The following is a 22,597-nucleotide window of genomic DNA, read 5'->3' as shown; positions in this document are numbered from 1 at the left end:
TCTAATACCTCTCGTGTTTGGGGTTCACATAAAAAAAAAAAAAAAAATCTTAGTCTTTAGGCTTCAGATATGTGATTCCTTGAGTGAAAACTTTGGGATTGCCTCCGGGTGCCTAATCATTCGAAATCCCAAACAAAACTATTATTTTAGACCACTAGAATATTTAAAATCATATGCCGTGTTGTCTTATGTCTGTTAATTGTGAGTGTTCTATAGTCGATTTGTCTTGTTTGTTGGACGAACAACCCGTTTCTGGGGGGGGGCGGAGGGACCTTGCTATCTATGCCTGAAGCTAACTCAGCCACGGAGTGAAAAAAGCCCATTAAAGTTCCTGGCGGCGTCATCGATGGGATTAGAACCCGAGCCTTTTCCACCCAGTGTGGGGAAGATGATGACAATACCAGTGCTACATGTGCAGATGGTGCCTTATCATTCGGGTGAACTGCTCTGCTAGGTGCTTTTGTGTGCAAGTCAGCTTCTTGTACCAATAGTTGTGGACATAATCTATTCGTGGGGTTCACCAGTCGTGGGAGTTCCTGATCGACTGTTTTACTTCTTCCTCCCGAATCTCCCACTTACTCTTATCTTGTAGATCCTTGGCTTTCTTCCGTTCTAGTTCTATCCAAGAGGATCGGCTGTTATTTGTAATCACTGGGGAAACCCCGATGGGCCAATGGAGGCGGGTATGATTTTCAGTATTACTTTGACCTCTGTCACCTTTAAGTGTCTGCGCGGGTAGCACAGTGGTATCGTCACAGTCCTCCCCACACCGGGTGGAAAAGGCCCGGGTTCGAATCCCGTCGATGACGCAAGGAACTTTAATGGGTATTTTCACTCCTTGGCTGAGTTAGTCGCTCTCAGGTGTAGACAGCAAGGTTTTTTCGCCACAAACTGCGGTTTTTCGTCCAGCAAAACAGGCAAATCAACCAGAGAACACACGCAATTTACACACAAAACACGTGGGTAGATGTAATCAATTACAGGTGACCCTAATAAATAATTTGATTTTTTTTTTTTTTTTTGTCACCTTTGTCTTCTAGGCAGTGCAGCTGCATCGCCAGTACACAAGCTTAATAAATCTTTACATGGTATCTCGTCTCAAATATTCATTTACCACTTTGAATATTTCATCTCCAGTATTTTTTTGGCAGTTCTTTTGAGCATTTCTCTTCAAAGATTCTATCTTGTGCTATTAAGTCTGAAATGACCAGTTTTCAATCGTAGGTTGTGTCTAAATGTAATTTTCTCTAAGTCATTAATTGAGTACAGTTACTAACGTCTGTAGATTCATCAATTTGCAATGAAATTTTTTTTAGATTCGATAATTCTCTGAATTAATTTTGTTTCTATGTCATCTGATGTCTTTAATGCATCTACTAAGAGTGTTATTCGAAAGAGGAACTTTTTTTTTCAATTTCATTTGCTTCTTTTTCCCTCCACGCATAGTGTTAAAAATTTTAATCCAGGCTGGTGAAATAAGCGATTCTATAATTGTATGAGGCATTTTGGATTTGTATACCAATTCGGCAACCCTATAACCAGCCTCTTGAGCTCGATTTGATAGTTGTAATCGAATTCATAAAAGAACTTTGGTTCCTTTTGCGTTTGACAATGCTGAAAAAAATTCAAATCTTTTTCTGCACGTGATGAATGTTTCGTGGTAAGGTGCCAGCACAGTTTACTTGGTACCATTGCTTCATTTGATAACTGTTCTGGGCAAATAAGACGTATGAGTGGAGGAAGAGAAGATTTATCGGAGCACATAAATCCATTATTCCTTCTTATATTGCCTAAATACCGTTTTTTTTTTTTTTTTTTTTTTTATTTGGACTACTTTGTTTGGCCTGTGAAACTGATGACTTTCTAGAACTCTTCAAAAAGTTTTCCATTATGGGTGGAAGATAAATCTACAAAAATTAAATCTGGTTAAATAAAAATTACTTAATGAAGCAATTTAATAAATATATTTTGAATAATTATTTCTTTTTAGATATAAACATTGATTTTTATTTATAAAAGTAAGCAATAACTTATTATCCGTATATCTTTTCAGCAGTATTAATACTAAAAAGAATAAACGCACAAGGCATAATAGGCTACGCATTGGTAATTCACTATAAAAATATCAGTGATACATCACCATATTTTTCCGTAGTAGTAAAATTCTACAGAAGTAATATATATGGGCTTTTTTTACTCCGTGGCTGAGTTAGTCGGTCTCAAGTGTAGATTGCAAGGTTCCCCAGAAACTGGGATTTATTTTTTGCAAGCAAAAGAGACAAACCGACCAGAGATACCACGCAATTTACAGACACAATACACATGGGTATATGAATTAACTTTTTGGGTAACCCTAATGTAATAGTTTGATTTATTATTATTATTATTATTATTATTAGCTATATGGTGCAAGGAAGCTTAAGGCTTATGATGTACCAACTAAAAAAAAAAAAATTCTCAGCGAAGAGAAAGCACAAGCTTGTGCTTACTCATCTCTGAGAATCCAGTTACATTTATATTACATAAGCAATAATTATCGCTGTAGCATCTCGGCTCCCTCCAAAATAAATATGGCAAGCAAGCGGCACTGGTTTCTTCTTTTTGTTCAACCAGTCATGTAATTCAATTTAACAAATAACAATAGTGCCCAGGGCTTAATCCAGTCACCTAGTGGAAGAGTCCAAGTGTCTAAGGTAGAGTAACACTCTGGAACAAAAGTTCAACCCCACCTCACCTAGATAACAGCCACAGTAAAACTGGTTTTATAAACAATAATAATAAATAGGTACTCATCACAAAAACTATACAGTGGAGGAAAACCCAAAACAGATTTGGAATCAGCATCCAAAAATCAGACTCACCTATTCCCTCCACACTAGGGCTTACAATACCGAGATGCCAGTCATTTTTTTCCAGTATTTCGAATACCGGTATTGATACAAAAATACCGGTTGTTCAGTACTAATTTTAAAAAAAAAAGAAAAAAAGTATCATTTAATCACATAAAGGTTATAAAATCACCTTTATGTGATTATGACATCCTTACTCTACTAGCAAATGTTCGAAAAATCATCGATAGAACACCGTGCAACATTGCAATCTGTCCACAATTCTTGACGATAAATAAGCTCACTTTACTGTGACTAGAATTTACAAATTAAAATAACATATTTACAATAAAATTTAATGTATAAAATAAAACTGCTATGATACACTATACAAGGATTAAAACTGTAATAAAATCATTATAATAAAATTAAAATTACTTAAAATAAACTGGATTAAAAGCTCTAAAACCTGTAGCTTTCGGGAGCATCAGCTTCCTTCCTCAACAGTAATAAATCTTCTGGCAACACTTCCTTATATATAATAGACTCACGGTATTTCACCAGAAGATTTATTACTGTTGAGGAAGGAAGCTGATGCTTTCGAAAGCTACAGGTTTTATCGTTTTTAATCCAGTTTATTTTAGGTAATTTTAATTTTATTATAATGATTTTATTAGAGTTTTAATTCTTTAGATAGTATGAATCAGAGCTGTAATACTCAATATGTTCTACATTGATAATAATATTATTTCCTCTTATTATTTTACTAGTTTTAATCCTTGTATAGTGTATCATAGCAGTTTTATTTTATACATTAAATTTTATTGTAAATATGTTATTTTAATTTGTAAATTCTAGTCACAGTAAAGAGCTATTTCAAATAATGGTTGGTGTATGAGCTTATTTATCGTCAAGACATGAATTTACTCAACCTCAGAGGCCTTTTTCAGGATACTGTCCACAATTCTCGGACAACTTCACATCTGACCGTATCGTAACTCACAATTCCCATTCCTCCACTACTGACTTTAGTTCAACTCCATCAAGTGTATGTTATTTTGGGGTTGCTGTTCCCCAGGTGTAAGACCTTGCATTTTTCTGAATTAAAGCATACAGCTGACACTTTTTTCCTGACCATCCGGGAAGTCTGTCTACGTCACACTGAAGAAGCTATGCTTGGCGGCAATCATTAACTACTCTATTGATCTTTACATCATCTGCAAGTTCAGACATCACACCCTATATCCCTTCATTGATGTAATTTAAGATAATCAAAAACAACAGTGGTCCCAATACTGATCCTTGGGGAACCCCACTTCTTACATGAACCCAATCTGAGGAATAACCATTTATCACAACCCCCTGCTGCCTGGCGCCCTCAAGCCATCATGCTATCCATCTAAGGATTTTCCCTATGATTTCAGCCTGCTCCAACTTATAAAGTTGGAGCAGTAACCACTCATGTGGAACTGAGTCAAATGCTTTGCTGAAATCCAAATAAACAATGTCGAAATTATTCCTAAATCCAGCTCACAAGTGACCTGTCAAAATGGCTAACCAGATTTGATAAACATCATTTTCCCTTTACAAAACCATGCTGTGTATCCTACACAATTCCATTTCCATCTAAATGATCCTGAATTCCACCCTTGATCATTGCCTCTATGATTTTCCCTACTACTGAAGTTAGACTGGCTGGTCAGTAATTTCCCGTTACACTCCTAGAACTGCCTTTATGTTCCAATTTACACCAATCCAACGGAATCTCTCCTGAATCCAGTGATGCTCTCATAACTAGCCTTAATAGTTCAATGCACTCACTTGCCACCTACTTGAAGATTATAGGGTATATGCCATCAACCACAGGAGCCTTACTAGACTGTGGGCGCAAAAGTTTTGTCATTAAATCAACATATGAAATTTCAACATCATTAATTACATGTTTTTCAACTTCACTCCCACAATTTCTCATTGACGTGAAGGGTTTTTCTTCTGTAAATATCGATGCAAAGTAACTGTTGAGTTCATCTGCAACATCAGTTGGGGTATCTAATACTATCCCATGCAATTACATATACGTCAGATCCGACATGTACTTCTCTTCTTTGCATTTATATATGTTAAGAATTCCTTAACTGCACTCTTTGCTCTCTTCTTTATTCCTTATCTCCACTTTTTTGCTCTCTCCCAGACTCAGTAAAGATAGTATAGTGCAAATTATACTTTGCTGAATAAAACATCTTTCTCCTTCAGAAAATGGTGAACATAATTCAACCATGGAAGACCAACATGGAACAGAACATCAGCATTCCGCAAATTCTTTCGAAAATAAGAAATTGCCTGACTCCAATGAGATTTTAAAAGATGAACTTGATTCGGAAATTAATGAAATACTTTTAACTATTTTGCTACAAAAGTTCAAAGCCTAGAAAATATGGGCTGAGATCGTCTACGATTATCTCGGTACAATAGTACCAGAATAGAATCCAAAAGGGCGTTTTCTGCCGCTAATCAAATATGTACCAAAATTAGATCCATTTTAATTAAACGATCATATCATACTATTGATTGCTTATGTTTCTTAAGAGCTCAGTTTATTCAGAAAGGTAGTGTGGATGCTTAACATAACTACACTTTGCAGTAATAATGTATTTTTTTGTTTTTAGAATAACTGTATTTTTAATGATTTTTTTTCAGAATATTTATTATTGCAGTAAATGTTTATTTAAAACTTGAATTCAAGTAATTACAGTACTTGTTTTTTCCTTACTTTATTAATTGGCATCAAAATTTATTGAGAAAAACGTTTGGTTTTGGAATACCGGTATCATAAATTAAAAATACCAAAATACCGGTATTAAGATTTTGACCAGTATTGTAAGCCCTACTCCACACTCCTCCATCAATGAAAATTCTTGAATTTTGTTATTAAGAGATATGGGAAAATGAAGTAAGTAATATTTTTAACTGTTAGTACTGTATAAAGCTTAGCTCCCTTGCTGCTACCAATAACAAAATAAAGTAACATACTAAATGTGCACTTTATCAATCATGTGAAGGGGACATTTAATATGCCCCTTTCACAGACTTTCACTTTCTAATTTTTAAAGTTTGGTTTTTTAAATTTAAATAAAAATCATCTTTAAATAAGTTTCTTGCATCCAAAAGACAAGTATTTCAAATTTCCACACACACACTGCCTCTAATATCATGCTGCTGAAGAACACAAGATGAAATCAAATGACAACTATATTCAGAGGTGCTATGTAAAGCAAATTACCTCCCTAAACTGATGATTTCATGTTAAATGCATTACTAGTATTATTACTAGCAATGTGACACGAGGAAGCAAAGATCATATAGCACCAACCAAAAAAATAAATAATTGTCCCCTTCGTTTGCCCATTGTCATCAATAAGGAAGGTTTGGACAAATTATTGAAACCAAATGTCGAATTCTTTAAGAACATTTGTCTGAAATTAATGACTTGCTTTTGGTGTTCTCATATTACACACCTTTGCATATTACTTATAAATAATAAAGCAATGAAAAAAAATTACAATCTTGTTTTTCTTAATTACAAGCATATTAAGAAAAATGTTTTTCTTAATATGCTTATGGTATACCCAAAAATGTAGTTTCCTACTTATTTTCCATTATTTGGATTTCTAATTTCTGTGTATTGGTCATAAGGATTTCAGGAAGTCAAGCTAGATCAAATGGTGATCTCAATCTAGTCAAGCTAGGTTGAGATCACCATATGTAACCCCAGTCCAATAGAAAAAAAATAATAATAATAAATAAATAACAACCCACGGTGCAATGGATCCTGGTATAAACAAGATAGTCACCACTCAAATTATAAACTTCACTAATTCAGACCTTGCACTAAAATATTGTTTCTTTGATTTATTCTAAGTTACACAATAAAAAAACAGTAAATGTGGGAAATGGGGAAGTACTTTTATTTTGGTCTAACACTGCAAAACAATGCCCACTTTGAAATAGCCTTCATTATCCAGAAGATTTAAAAAGGTGCAAACTTCAATCTATTAATTTTGCTCAACATTCTTTTTTGTAAAATCTTGTATTGTGTATAGTGATGGTTTTTCAACCTTTGGTCTATGGAATTCAGTGGGTTCCAGAAATATTCTCTTAATTTTTTTAATTACTGATTTTTTATTATTATTATTATGTATGTATATATTTTGAAAACCTGGTTTCTGTGGAAAACTGGGTTTTCAAAATGGTTCCACAGCCAAAAGTTGAAGCGAACTTGCATGTTGTGTGTAGTACTGATACCAAAAGATGTAAAAATGTTATTTTACTCAGACTATAGGTACCAACAGATTCTGGATGGCAACAGTAATTTAGAATGGAAAACGTATTACTGGCTACTCGCATTGCCAGATTGATTAAGATAAAAAACCACACACTATAAAAGATAAATAATTATGAAAAACTTTCAGTTCTAGAGTAAACTGACTTAGAACTCATTCACTTATTAAAAAACTGTGAAGGTCAAGGTTTCTGTTTTCAGCTTCAGCAATAAATTATGATAAAAACGTATAAAGATTTTCATGTATATGACATTTTGATTATCTGTGGGAAAGAGAGTGGGTTGGTCTGTTTCAAATAACTATTTAGGAAACTGAAGCCACAAGGCATTAGTATACAATGATTATCACAACTGTATTATATAATCAGTCTGCTTGCTTGTTTTGTATAAACTGAACAAAACCTAAGCATCTGAGAGCAAAACAAAAACCTCTGATCTCAACTAACTCAGCCACTGCTTTAAAAGTCCTGCAGAAGTTCCTTTCGTCACAATGAAAATAAACCAGTTTATTTGGCTCAAAGAGGAACAAAATTTGCCTTCACGATGCAGTGTCTTGACTTTGCTCTATTTTTAAACAATGGCAATTTGTGATGGAGGCCAAGTTCTCCAGTGAATATTAAGACCACTGGTTACTTAATATTGGTAAAATGATAGTATTAGCAATGGCCACATGGTGTAAGAAAGCCTATGGCTTATTTTATGGCCTGAACCAGCCAAAAAATAAAAAAGCAATTAAATTAAATTAAATAAAAATAACAACAAGAAAATTTTTAAAAAATAAATAATTACTAAGAGAAAAGGAAATAGACAAACTATGCATTTTCCTCCAGTAGGTAATTAACCAGCTGACCTTTGAATTTTCTGAAACTCAGCCTCTACAACCCATGTAACTTATTCCAGTAATTTATAACTTGCTGGCTAAAATAAAACTTTCTGCAATCCAGTCTAAACATCTCCCCCCAATAACTTGAAATTATTGCTCCTATTTCTAGAATCATTCATAATCATGAAAATTTCATCCTCATTCATTTTACTTATGCTTCTCAGAGCCTTAAACTGATGTTAGAAAGCAAGCTTCTGCAGCAGCACCAGCCAAAAAATTAAATAATAAAATAAAAAATAAAAGAGTAACTAATGTTACCCTCCATCAATTCATTTACCTACTTCTTTCAATCATTCTGTCTTTAAATTCAGATAAGCTTCCAAATTCTACACAAAAAGCTGGATTCCAACAGTCAATCACTATTTCTAAAGCAAAATTTCGGAAATCTAGTGTACATCATCCCCTCTCAATTTAAATTTATAACCCCCAGTGTATGTAACTAAGCGTAAAAATTTCTTAGGCATTTAGTTTACTAACAAATTTCAAATAACAAATTTCTTAAGCATCTTAAGACAATCGTAAATCCACAGATTTACTTAACAAGTAGAAGGCAATATTGAGAAAGTCACAAGTTAGGGTTTATTTGTGAAGTACAATGTGCACAGAAAGGATAGTAGGGGAAAAGCTGTTAGTTAAGAAACACAAAATCTACGGAAGTGCATCCAGTTGACATGGGTGGACAGTGCGGCATTGAGTCAGTTTGGTCTGATATAAGCACTGGGAAAATCAAGTTGAAAGTAGGTGTATATTATAGGCCTAATGACTGATGAGAACAATGAACAACTGTACAGAGAAATATGAGTGGGCCAATAAATCAGATTGTCTTATAATGGGGGATTTTAACTTCCCAGATATAGACTGGAACTTGCAGTTTGGTCACTCGCAACTAGCAAGATTTTTGTGGATTTACTGGATGATTGTTTTCTATAACAGTATGTTCGAGACGCAACCAGAGGGAGTAATACTCTTGATCTGATTATTAGCAGTGATTCTTCATGAATTAAGAATCTGCAGATAAAGGAACCACTAGGTGGCAGTGACCACCTAGTGGTGTCTTTATCTGCATAATAAGATGTGACCACAAAGGAACTGGATGTAAAAAATAATTCTGATATATCATATGCTTGGATTTCAGGAAAGTTTTTGATGCTGTTTTCCACATGGAAGACTACTATACAAGAGCAGTATATGGCATTTACAGATTTAGTAATTTAGGGAAGGTTGCTGCTATTGATAAAGGGATGGCTGAGAGTGAGAAGACAGAGAGTGGTAATCAATGGACACTGTTCTTCAGTGTCCATTGAAATTTGGCATATCAAGACATTAACCCTGATATAAAGATTTGGCTTGTTTGTTTTAGGGTTTTATGGCGCATTAGCATCTAAGGCTATAATGCGCCAAGTCAAAAAGATGTAGAATATAAAACTATAATATTACAATTGTTTGTATATTATTGTAAAAGAGTATACGATATAAAATGATAAAAATATTCTAGATAGAATTATTTAGTTTAATAATTTGTAAAAACTTAAAAATAGTTGACACTTTGTCACTGTCCGATAAAATCTGTCTGAGTGTATAAGGTTCAGACAGATGGCTAAAACATAAACGGTGGTCATTATAAAAGGACGGACATTCAATTAAAATATGACGGACTGTTAAAATGGTGTCACAATTTCTACACATAGGACGATCGTCTGCCTTCAGCAGATAGCAATGTGTCAAGTGACAATGTCATATGCAGAGCCGAGATAGAACAACTTCCTCTTTCCGGTTCCTGCGCAGACTAGACTGCCAATGTTCAATTACAGACTTAATCTCATATAACTTGTTTGCAGCCTGTCCATGCCATGAGTGTTGCCATTGGGATACCAGTTTCTTTCGAATTACTTGCCTGTAGTCTGTATAGGAGACTAACAGGCACGAGTTAAAGAGGTTCGCTGATTTGGCTGCAAAGTCTACCATATCATTTCCTGAGATCCCAATGTGGCCTGGGATCCAGCAGAAATGAACATCAAATTCAGATTGCGCAAGGAACTGCAGCTTCTGCTGTATCCGGGTCAGGACAGGATGAGGGTTTAACCTCATTGATGATAAAGCCTGCAATGAACTCAGAGAATCGGTATATATAATATATTTTTTGTGGTTGGTGGTTTGTATACGATCTAAGGCTAGCTCAACCGCGTGCAGCTCTACTGTGAACACACTGCATTCGTTGGAGACCTGCTCAGATACTGTGGTGCCTGGGAAAACAGCTGCAGATCCGGCAGAAGACATTTCTTGACCTCAAGCCATCTGTGTAGATGGGCAAGAAGTCAGCATGTTCCGAGCGCTGTCCTAAAAAGAGCTGCAAGTAGACGGTGGATGGAGTACTGTCCTTTCTCCAATTGTTAAGGGAGAAGTTGCAGTTTGGGACATGAGCATGTCAGGGTGGAGAAGGTTGCCCTGGTGATGGGGCAACATTGTCTAATGTGATATTCAAATCATTGAGTAGCCTTTGGATAGGAATACCAAATGGTTGATTGGCAGTCTGGCGAATATTCTACAGATTTTCCCAATGTGGCTCAAAAACGGGTGATCACATCAGATGGTCTGGCAGGGATTTCAGTATCAAAGCATACTGAAAGAGAAAACGAGGGTTCATTTGCTTCAACATATTAGCTATGGACAGGAGAAGTTCGAAATGCTCCATTGGCAATACGGATTGTCTGATGGTCGATGGGATCCAACCATCGGAGTACGTTGAGTTTAGAGGAAGCATATACCTGGCACACATAATCTAGCTTAGATCGTACGAGTGCACAATAGAGGCGCAAAAGGATACATCAGTCAGCACCCCAAGAATGTGAGGAGATTGCACGTAGGATATTCAAGCCTCTCGTACACTTTGCACGTAGCTGACGGATGTGTTGTAAAAAGGTCAACTTTCTATCAAATATAAGCCCCAAAAATCTAGTCTCAGGTACTACTGGAATAGCATTTTGTCCAAGCCTCAGTTCAGGTTCAGGGTGAAGATGGTACTTTCTGCAAAAATGCATGCAAACAGTCCTTTGTGGAGAGAACCTGAACCCGTTATTCGTTGCTCATAAGTTCAGATGGTCAATAGAAATTACCCTCATGTTGCAGGAATGACAGAATATGCTAAAATCGTCAACATAGAGGGCACAGTTTACAGTTGGAGGAAGTTGTTCTGTGATGGAATTCACTTTGATGACAAAGAAACAATAATTGCAGATTGGAATATAAGAAAATTTTCTTTTAATTAACAAAAGGGTTAACTGTTGAAACAACTTGTTACATATCACAAATTCTTAACAACCTGGTACCTAATCTAGTAAAACTAGATTTAAGGAAGGGTTAGACAGATGATTAGACAATATCAGGTGACTTTTTTTTTAGCCCACTGACAATCACATAAAATCAAATTTAAGATAATTGCCAACCTCATTGCACATTTTCACTACAGGGAACAGGACGTTGAATTATTATTAGATGCTATGCCAAAATAATTATTGGAAAGCACTGTGAATTACTCCAGAGGTAAGCAGAATCAGTTCCAGTGAAAGAGCAAAATAGTAAAATAAATATTAAAAAAATAATAATAAAAAAAAAGAAGTCCGATCAAAATGACCCTTGTGAAACAATTAACAGGTAGAGCAATGAAGAATAAACCTGGCTTTTTTCATTTTTTTACATCACTTTACCTTAAACGGAGTTTAAAAAAAAAAAGTAATTTAAGTACTCACCTTTTAACAAGTACTGTATATCTTTTAACAAACAGATCTATGTAATTCATAACAATAGTTGTATATATGAAAATGGCTGGCTGTGGCCCTGGGATAATTTGAGCTGAGATTGAGCACATACTTTGCCACAAAAAATGAATGATTCATTGTTATCTGCTGTAGTAGTAATAGATGCATATGATGCAAGAAAGCAAGCATATGAACTTATGTAGAATCAACCAAAAAAAAAAAAAAAAATTTCTCACAACCATTCCCTCTATAAGTTTGTCCAGTTCCTCCTTGAATTTATTTAAGCTATCAACTTCCAGAACAACAGATGGAAGTTTGCTCCAGCAATTAACCACCCGCTGGCTAAAGGAAAATTAGAGAACCTCTATTCTACAACCGTCTTTCCTTAATTTTAATTTAAGCCCCCTTCAGGTTTGTAATCTGAGCAAGCAGAAGAGTCCCATCAGAATTCAGCATGCTCAACCCATTAAAGGCCTTATACACCTCAATCAGATCACCTCACAGGTGCCTAGTCTCCAGCCGCTGCAATTTGCAGAACTTAAACTTTTCTTGGAAAGAGGGCCCCTTGGTTCCCCACACCAATCTTGTTGCCCTTCTCTGTACACACTCAAGCAACTCTACGTATTTCCTAAATTGAGGCCTTCAGACCTGTATGCAGTACTCAAGGCATGGCCCGACTACAAAGGGATAATCACCTCCTTTTCCCTGCTAGCAAAATTCCTGTATATCATCGACAATACCCCATGACCTGCTGAGGCAGCACCTTTCTGCATTGCTCAGAAAACTTCATATCTGACTGCACAATCACTCCTCTTTTTCATTTTCTACCATTTTAAATATAGTACCACAGAGTTGGTACGTTCCTCTGGAGTTAATTCTACCCATATTATTATTATTATTAGCTATATGGTGCAAGGAAACCTAATGCTTATGCTGCACCAGCCAAAAAAAAAATTTCCACAGTTACCCTGTGTGTGTGTGTGAGAGAGAGAGAGAGAGAGAGAGAGAGAGAGAGTGTCAAATGTAGAAGGGAATCACCAAGAAAGAGAAGAATGATGATGTCCAGCTCATGATCCTGGGTATGCCAAGCCCATACTCACCAGATGTCAGCCCCGGGGTTCTTAATAATAAACATTAATGTATTCATATAAATAAATATTTCGAAATTATAATAATATTGTAAATAAAATATTCTATAAATTTTAAAGAATGCTTTTAAAAATTCTGATAGATGTTTAAAAAATAGGATTGTTTTTTCAGGCACCAATTGCTTTATTTCATACTTGTACATGGTGATGCCTTCATTGCTATTTGGCATGCAGTACTTTGCATTTGTGAATGTTAAACTTCAGTTGTCACTTCTCAGCCCATCTGCCCAAATGTTCTAGATCCTGTTGCAGTAATTACTGTCATTAACAACCCTGCCAACCTTTGTATCATCTCCAAACTTTGACATTTAGCCTGATATACCTTCATTAATATCATTGATAAATATACAAAACAAAAGTGCACCCAACACTGAACCCTGTGGGACACCACTAATAACATTAGTCCAGAGCAGCATCCATTGATTACCACTCTTGTCTTCTCCCACTCAACCACCCTTTTATCTATTGTAGCAACTTACCCATAATACAATACTGCTCCTATCTGTACAGTAATCTTCTATGTTCAACAGTGTCAAAAGCTTTCCTGAAATCCAAGTATATGATATCAAAATTATTTTTTTCATCCGATTCCTTTGTGATCACATCATAGTATCCAATCAAATTTGTCAGACAAGACTTCCCCTTAACAAATCCATGTTGTGTCTGAACTGCAGTCTTTTCTAGATGATCTTGCAATGCATCTTTAACCAATGATTCCATTATTTTCCCTGGAACAGAAGTTAACCTAACTGGTGTGTAATTACCCATGTCACCCTTATATCCCCCCTTTGTGAATAAGAGATACATTTGCACATCTTCAATGCGTGGGGACTTCCCGTGAGTCCAAGTACTCATCCAAGTACACATAAATTCTCTCATTGAAGTTTAACTTCAACGATTTCTCCTCCACTTTGCTCTCAGTTATTACAAAATCATTAAGCACCCTGTTAGAGTTTGATAAACTTCTGGCCTTTTTGCTCCCTTAATAACCCCTCTGTGAATGTAGATGAAAATTACTCATTCAGATTATCAGCTATCTGAGCCGGATCATCAACAGTCGAACCATCAATATCAAGTGGACCAATCTGATTCATCCCCTTCCTTTTAGAGTTATATAAGTAAAGAAGTCCTTGCTGTTTTTCTTAGCATCCTTTGCCAAAGATTTCTCTTAATCTGCCTTTGCTTGCCAAATCTCATTTGTCACTTGATTAGACTAGATTATATATCTGCCATAGGCTTCTGTGTCACCTGATAATTTATATGCATCCCATGCATTTTTCTTCTTTACCATGAGTCTGATGGTAGTGGTACATCGCTGGTATATTCGGATAAAAAGAGTTATCAGTTTGTCAACTCTTGTGATAGCGGCTGTATTAAGTATAAAAGGCAATTTAATGCACACTTTTGCTAATCAAAAACTACCATATGCATGCTGTGCAATAGCCAATTTGTGGATGACTTCTATAAAGACTAAGATATAGTAACTTGAAGTCAGACAGACCAACATTTCTTTCAATAAAAACAGGAACACTATTGTAATTAGACAGAAACCTTATGAAGAATTAGACACTACTTCCAACCCCCGTAGCATGAATCACTTCGTGAACTCTCATTGGTAGAGATTCAACTAGACTCCATAAATAGTTTATATTAATATTAGGCCATTCTGAAAACAACCAAATTCATAATTTGTTCAGGTTCCATGGAAACATGGAACCTGAACAAATTGAAACTAAAAATTCAAGATAAAGCCATACATTCTCTATAGGATTTAAATCAGATGACTTTTTATTTTAAATCAGATGACTTGGATGTCCAATCTATGTGTGCTACCACTCTCTTGTTGTTCCTGGTGCCAGTTTAAAAAGTGGAAGCTCTGCAAATTAGACAGTTGTCACCCTGAAACACATGAGTATTGAAATAATAAATATCCCTCAGAAGCACAGCAAAATACACCATTAGACCATCCAGAATATTTGTATAACTAATCTGATTCATCCTGGTTGGTATTTCAAGGAGCCCACATCATAATAATTAAAATTCCAAAAGCATCACTGGCCCATCACCACCAGCTTGTATTACACCTTGCACACATCATCATCAGCCATTTTCAATCCACTGCAGGATGAAGGCCTCTCCAGCAACTTTCCAGTTCCTTCTGTTTTTGAGCACTGGCCATCCGTTTACTACCCAAAAACTCATAAATTTCATCTATCCATCACCACCTTTATCTTCCAAGTTTTCTTCTAGCTCCTCCTGGGTACCATTCTGTTATTTTCTTAGTCCATCTGTCATGTCTTCGAGCTATGTGTCCTGCCCAAGACCATTTTAGTTCTTTAGTTTTGATAAGAATGTCCTTTACTTGAGTTTGCTGCCTAATCCATGTGTTTCTCTTCTTATCTAACAGTCTGATTCCCAATATAATTCGTTCCATTCTTCGCTGTGTAGTTCTCAGCTTCTTTTCCATTCTTTTGGTGAGTGCCCAAGTTTACTTACATAAGTCATGGTGGGGAGTATACATTGATTCATTATTTTACGTTTCAGACAAACTGGGTTATTGCTCTTCAGTATGTGACTATTTCCTGAATGCTATCCATCCAAAATTTATTCTTCTCTTGACTTCAAGCCATTTATCATTATTACAGCTAATAACTTGTCCCAGATAAGTATATGACTCCACCTTTTCAATTACTGCTCCTTCAATCATTATTTCCCTTTCTGTGGCATACTTGTTCATCATTACTTTTGTTTTAGCCATACTCATCTTTAGTCCAAAATCCTGACTAACTGTGCATAACTGATTAAGATTTTCCTGTAATTCTTTGGGATCGTGGCTGATGACCACAATGTCATCTGCAAATCGTAAATGGTTTAGGTACTCTCCGTTCACATTGACTCCTTTCTGCAACAAGTCTAATCTTCTGAAAGCTTCCTCAAGGGCAGCAGTAAACAGCTTCGGAGATATTGTGTCTCATTGTCGAACTCCTTTCTCGATTTTAAATTTGCTACTGTCTTTGTCCAGTCTAATAAAGGAGGTAGCACTCTCATATATTTTCTTCAAAATCATATATGGGGTATCTATGCCTTGTCTTTCCAGTGCCCGAAACATTGCCTTATGCTGTATGGATTCAAATGCCTTTTCATAATCCACAAATGCCAGGCATAATGGTGTTTTATATTCATTTGCTTTCTCCATTAGCTGTGATATTATGTGAAGGTGATCCATAGTTGAGAATCCTGTCCTAAAGCCAGCTTGCTCTTTCAGTTGATTCTCATCAAGTATTCTTTCTAATCTGTTGTTAATGATCCTTGGGATAACAAGCTAATTGGTCTATAATTTCCAATTTCTGATTTATCTCCTTTCTTATGCAGCAAAACTATGATTGCATTATTCCACTGCTTAGGCGTCACACCTTTTCTAATGCACTTTGTGAAGAGCCTTGCCAGTTTTTGTGTTATGTCTCTTCCTCCCAATTTTAACAACTCTACAGTAACTTCAATTTCCCCCGGGGCTTTCTGATTCTTCATTTTCTTCAATGCATGTTCTACCTCATCAGGAAGAATATCGGGTATGTCGTATGTGTTGCTACTTTGCAATCCATCTTCCCCACTGCTGGCATCATTCCCCTGCTCCTTGTATAATTCTCTATAGTAGTCTTCTGCTATTTGAATTATGCCTTCTCTGCTGTTTATAAGTACACCATCGCTATTCTTCAGTTTCAGTATCATTTGTCTTTCTGTATTACTGCTCATGGCTGCTGATTTAAATACTTTGTTTTCCCTTAATGCTTGTTCTACTTTTCTTGTGTTAAATGTTATGTCCTCTCAGAGTCTCTTTCTAATGGCTTTGCATAACTCAGTACACTCAATTTTCTCCCTGTCAGTGTTTTTCTTGCTCTTCATTTGTCGTCTTCGGTTCATCATGTCAAGCGTTTCTTGACTAATTTTTTCTTCTTTAGATTTCTTTTTCCCTATAGGTTTCTTGGGGTTTATCACTTTCAGAAAGTTGTAATATTCCTTGTCGATATCTTGGTCCTGAGCAGTCTGCAGAAGCTCAAACTTGTTCTTAAGTTCCAGTACATACTGCTTTTTCTCCTCCTCTGTTATCTCAAAGACCTTTGTATTATTTACTCGAGTCAGTTTTTTCCTTTCCTTTCCTACATCTATATCAAGTGTATATCTTACCATTCTGTGATCACTTCCAACATTACCTTATTCAGGACGGTAACATCATTCACAATATATCTTCTGTTAGTGAGGATGAAGTCGATTTCATTAGTTGTTAATCCATTTGGACTCTTCCATGTCCACTTTCTGTTCACCCTTTTCTTGAAAAAAGTGTTCATTACTGACAGTCCTTGAGATTCTGCAAATTCCACAAGTCTTTCACCTCTTTTATTTCTTTCACCAATTCCAAAATTTCCTATAGTTCCTCTTTCTGCGCTGTTTTGCCTTTTTCCAGCTTTAGCATTGAAGTCCCGCATAATAATAGTGTAGTGGGTTTTCTGCTCATCCAGAAGACTCAATTTCGGTGTACATTTCTTCAACCTCTTCATCATCATGGCTCGATGTTGGTGCATAAATCATTATAATCTTTAGCTTGTACCTCTTAGAAATCTTGAGTATGTCTTGACACCCTTGGTGATGTACTTTTGAATTCCAAAATGTTGTTTTTAAAATCTTTATGGACTAGAAACTCAACTCCACCTTCACTCCTTTCACTGTTTCCATTGGTGTACAGCAGATTTCCACTTGATAAACTTATAAGTGATTCATTTCTTCTTCTTGTTTCAGCCAAACCGATGATATTCCAATTCACATTTTCTATTTTCTTTTCCAGCTCTAATATGCTGTCTTCACTGATGAGTGATCTTACATTAGAACAGGCCAAATTCAGTTTCCGTGCATGGCAGCCTGGTTGTACCCAGTGATTCTTAGCACCCTCTGCTTCCACTCTGATCCTCTCGCTGCCGTAAGAGTGAGAGTGAAAGCTGCTGGGGACTGAGGGCCATTTGCTTTGTCGTGCTGTCATATGCTGGAGGGTTTGGTCTTTTCCTCTTCACGCTGGCCAGGCGTCTTGAAGAGAACCACTCTACATGTTCATTGCCACCTAAGTAACGTAACAGGGCTTACCATCGAGAAGGTGTGCATGAGTGGATTTTTGGGAGGTAGGCCAACCGGACTTCTCCCAAATCTTCTGGAATAGAGAGATATTGGATCCACCAGTGTTTTACGCTGAGTGTCAAGATGAAATATCTCATTGCTTCTCCGGTGAACTTGATGCCCGATAACATTATAGAATAGGTAAATTTGGATTCATCAAACCACATTACAGGTTTCTAGTCATCAACAATCCAGTTTTTTTTAAGCCTTTTAGCTCATATTAGCTGGGCTTTTTTATGCAATTCTATTTGCAATTGTTCTCTCAGAAATCAGCCGATGAAGTCCTTGGTTAACTATTTGCAGCAGTTCTTGTTTTTTGTTCACTAAACAAGATATTCACTGGCAGTTGTGATCACTTAGTACAGACTTTTGATCACAGTTCTGCTTCTGATTTCTGGATGATTCCATTCCTTAAATGTGCCTTTTGACTATTCACAAAATCAAAAAGTGTTTTGATCAATGGCAGGCAAGTGTGTGGTTGCAGGAGATCATACTGAAAAATATTAACAATGTAATTTTTTATTGAATAAAGTTAATTTTTTGCATCCAACAAGACTTTTTGATCAAATGTTACATATTCCAATGGATATGCAATGTGCAATAAAATATGTAGTGGTAATTGAAAATACATCTAACAGATCTTACTTTGTTAAAATCTGTGTTTGTGATTTTAAAAATTTTAAATAAAAAGTAAATTAAAAAAGGTAAAATATATAACTAATGTGTGTTAAAATCTTGCAAAATACACAGGTTAACTTAGTGAAATAAAAAAAACCACATGATTGCCTTGAATGCATATAAATTAGTCCAATGGTTAAGGTACTTGCCCGGTACCTCCAAGCCAGGTGGGCACGAGCAGCAGTGCATAGCACATGCTCCTTGATTAGACCGCGGTTCAAGCCAATGACCACCAAATACAGAGGATGAGGAAAGGTCAGGGAATGACCACCACATATCACCAGAGCAATATGGCCTTAGTTGCTAATGCTCCTAAAAACCAAATAACAAGGCACTTGACTTTGAAAGAGGTTGACCCCAGTTCAAATCCAGCCGAATTATTTCACTCCAGGGGCTCACATCTGGTGAGTATGAGCTTGGTACACCCAGGGTCCTGAGCTGGATATCATCATTCTTCTCTTTCTTGGCGATTCCTTTCTACTTCTCACTCTCTCAGGGTAACTCAGGAATTTTTTTGGCTGGTGCAGCATAAGCCTCAGGCTTCCTTGCACCATATGGCTAATAATAATAATAATAATAATAATTATACATTTTTTTTTTGCTTTGCATAATAGTGTCATGTGCATTGTTATTATTATTATAAAACATACACTGCTGCACAAATGGCATTAATTTCAGTTTATGTATGCAGTATTAAACTAAAGCCTACATATCATGGGAATTTAACCACATTTATTATTCCCTATTATGACAATGTTTTTAAATACATTATTAAAATATAAGATCATATAAAAGCCATAGTAATCTAAACATTAACAGAATTATCACATTGTCTAGTTTCTGGTTCTGAAACATTAGATTCAATAGTCTTTTTTTCTCTGAATCTTTCTCCTTTACTATGCTTGTTGTGATGAGTCACTTTTGTATCATGTATAGCTGATGTTTTATGAAGTTTTGGTCTACCTACTTTTCTTGGTTGTTGATGCACCTTCTCTTTTGATTTGACATTAAGTAATGGATGAGTTTCATCTTTGGGTGCATCTTTTAATTCAACATCAACTGTTTTTGTGCGCTTTTTTTTTGGTTGCTGATTTGTAGGTGGTGCAGGTCTTTTTAAACTTTGATCCTCTGATGGATTTTCACCTCCAGGTCCCCATCCTTCTTCAGGTTCATCAATTTCTGGGGAAATGGGAAGATACAGAAGTGCATGATTATCCTCAGCCTCTTCATCACTGCTACAAAATGCTGCAATAGGTTCAACAGTGACTACATCTACTTCTCCATCTTCTTCTTGCTTTTCAAGATGCAACTGTGGACTTCTATCTTCATCTTCTAAATCAAATTCACTCTCTCTTTCTTCATATTCAACGTTCTCATCTAATTCCTTAAAGTCAGGAGCAAATGCACTCCAGTTTTCCACTTGTGGCTGTGCCCAAATTGAAACAACACCACTAGAAATGGAAGCAATTATTGGTCTTACAGGATGCCATACCACATCAAGAAGTAATTCTCCTTTAGTTCCATGAAGGATTTTCACTAAGTTTCCAATACTTTTTTCCCATATATAGAGGGCATGTTGACGTGCTGAGCCAGCACATACATATTCTCCATCCCCAGAAAAGCAGCATTTCTTCCACATGGTTTTGTTTACCAAATCCTGAAGCTTCTGGATTGGCTCTGGTTCTCCATCTCTTCCACAAGCTAACACCTCTTTACTTTCGTACACACGGATAATTCTGTCTGCAGTGTTCACAAGAAAACAGTCACTCCTTCGAGCAAATTCAATTGATTTTATAGCAGTAGTATTTGATGTTCCAGTAGTTACCCGAAATGATGCTAAAAGCTCCAAATCTGTAACTGAAAATACAAGAATTTTACCTTTTGCATTGCCAGTGTATACATAGGCTCCCCTTCTGTCAAACGATGCCACAATATTCAAATCAGATTCATCATCCAGTGGTACAACAGCATGGGATCCATCAGTATTGACAATCACTGCAGCATGCTTCATTGGACATACAAGGAGCATATTTTCATTTCGAGAATTGTACTGAACTCTTAATATTGGGGATGGAAACCGATAACGCTGATCACACTCCGCACTTACAATATCCCAAATGCACACACTATTGTCAGTTGAAGCAGTGAGTAATTTATGTCCACTCCTACTCCAACACAAAGAACATACAGGATGAACGTGAGCATTGATAATTTTTGTTATGCCTCTCGTCAAGAAGTCCCAAATAACAATACGTCCATCGTTACACCCAACGGCCAATAAAGTCCCATGCTTATTAAATGCACAAGTAACGGCCAAACTAATACAATCTAGAGCGCCATCAAATTCTTCCGGATAATTCTGCCCAAAAGATTCCAAAAGTTCTAAATTCATTTTACTTCGTTGACTACTTTTTCATTATAAAGTGAGATATCGAGCAAATATATCTAAATTGATAGATATAATTGATGAGAGCACACTGTATATTGCGAAAAATAACTCGACATTCTGATGATACGTTATATTACTTTAGCCAAATTATCCAACCGTCACATTTAAATCATAAGATTATAACTAGAAACAAACACACGGATAAATGACCATCATACAGTCTTATTACTCACTACCATTCACACAAAAAATCAAATGACAGAATAGAAAAACATTGCATACAAATAGTTACTACAATACTTACAAATCTTCGTATACTCTCGTAACCAGCATATAAAACATAAAATTATAGAATTTGGTAGTGATGGGCATAATCGAGAGGTCGTGATCCATTATGGATTTCTGATAATCAAATTAAAAGGTGTAATCGTAATTCACACGGTAAAATGAGAGTGACAGAAAGAGAAATATCAATTATTTCAATAATCGTTCGATTATTGAAATGAAGCCACTAAGGTATTATTTCAATAATAAAATTTCAATAAATTAAAATATTTCAATAATGACTGACATTTCAATTAAATTTAGGAGTCAGTATTGAAATGATGACTCATCACTGTTCTCAAGGGTAACAGAGTGGTCACAGAGTAGCATCTTTATGGAGTGGCTTTAGTCACCGTCCCCCACACCGAGTGAACACGATCAGAGTTCGATTTTTTTTGCTAATGATAGAAGGAATTTTCATGAGTTTAAGATTATTACTATTATTAGAGCGATAATACCACTCTGATACCACGTGAAATTAATAATATAGTTTATTAAGCTATTCGCCTAAACTACTATACAATAAGGCAGTGTTTCTCAATCTTTTTACTCTCGTGGCACATTTTCCAAAGAAGAAAAATTTCGCGGCACACCTACGTAGTCATAGAAGAAGAAATTTCTAAATTTCGCTGCACACTTGGAAAATTTTGCGGCACACTAATGTGACGCGGCACACCCTTTGAGAAACACTGCAATAAGGTAACGTTTAAGGCATCTTACCGATACCCATCATCCCACCTTAAACGTTGGGGTAAAAATAGAAAGGGTTACAACTTTAAATGCATTTACCAATATTACAGTTACAGTTATCAATATTACAATTACAATAACCAATATAATCAATATTACAATTACAATAACCAATATTATGAATATTGCAATTACAATTACGATTTTATTGTTACAATAGACCCATACATTATATTAGGTAAGTATCTGGACTCTCTTGGTTGGTCAATGGCAAGGAGAGAGAGAGAGAGAGAGAGAGAGAGAGAGAGAGAGAGAGAGAGAGAGAGAGAGAGAAATAGAAGGGAATCACCAAGAAAGAGAAGAATGATGATATCCAGCTCAGGACCCTGGGTGTGCCAAG

General features: G+C 36.0%; 1 protein-coding gene across 1 annotated transcript; it reads right to left on the bottom strand.

Annotated features, from left to right (window-relative positions):
* Positions 1 to 19,599: 19,599 nt before the first annotated feature.
* On the bottom strand, positions 19,600 to 21,303 carry Rbbp5 (retinoblastoma binding protein 5). Its single transcript, XM_090370076.1, has one exon. The coding sequence runs from the start codon at positions 21,184 to 21,186 to the stop codon at positions 19,600 to 19,602; it is 1,587 nt and encodes a 528-aa protein (XP_090226202.1). The 5' UTR covers positions 21,187 to 21,303.
* Between the last annotated feature and the right edge of the window lie 1,294 nt (positions 21,304 to 22,597).

The sequence above is a fragment of the Mastigoproctus giganteus genome, chromosome 3 (assembly GCF_048544385.1).
Source record: "Mastigoproctus giganteus isolate SK-2022 chromosome 3, ASM4854438v1, whole genome shotgun sequence".
Lineage (NCBI taxonomy): Eukaryota > Metazoa > Arthropoda > Arachnida > Uropygi > Thelyphonidae > Mastigoproctus > Mastigoproctus giganteus.
This window is presented reverse-complemented; position numbering and strand designations above follow the sequence as displayed.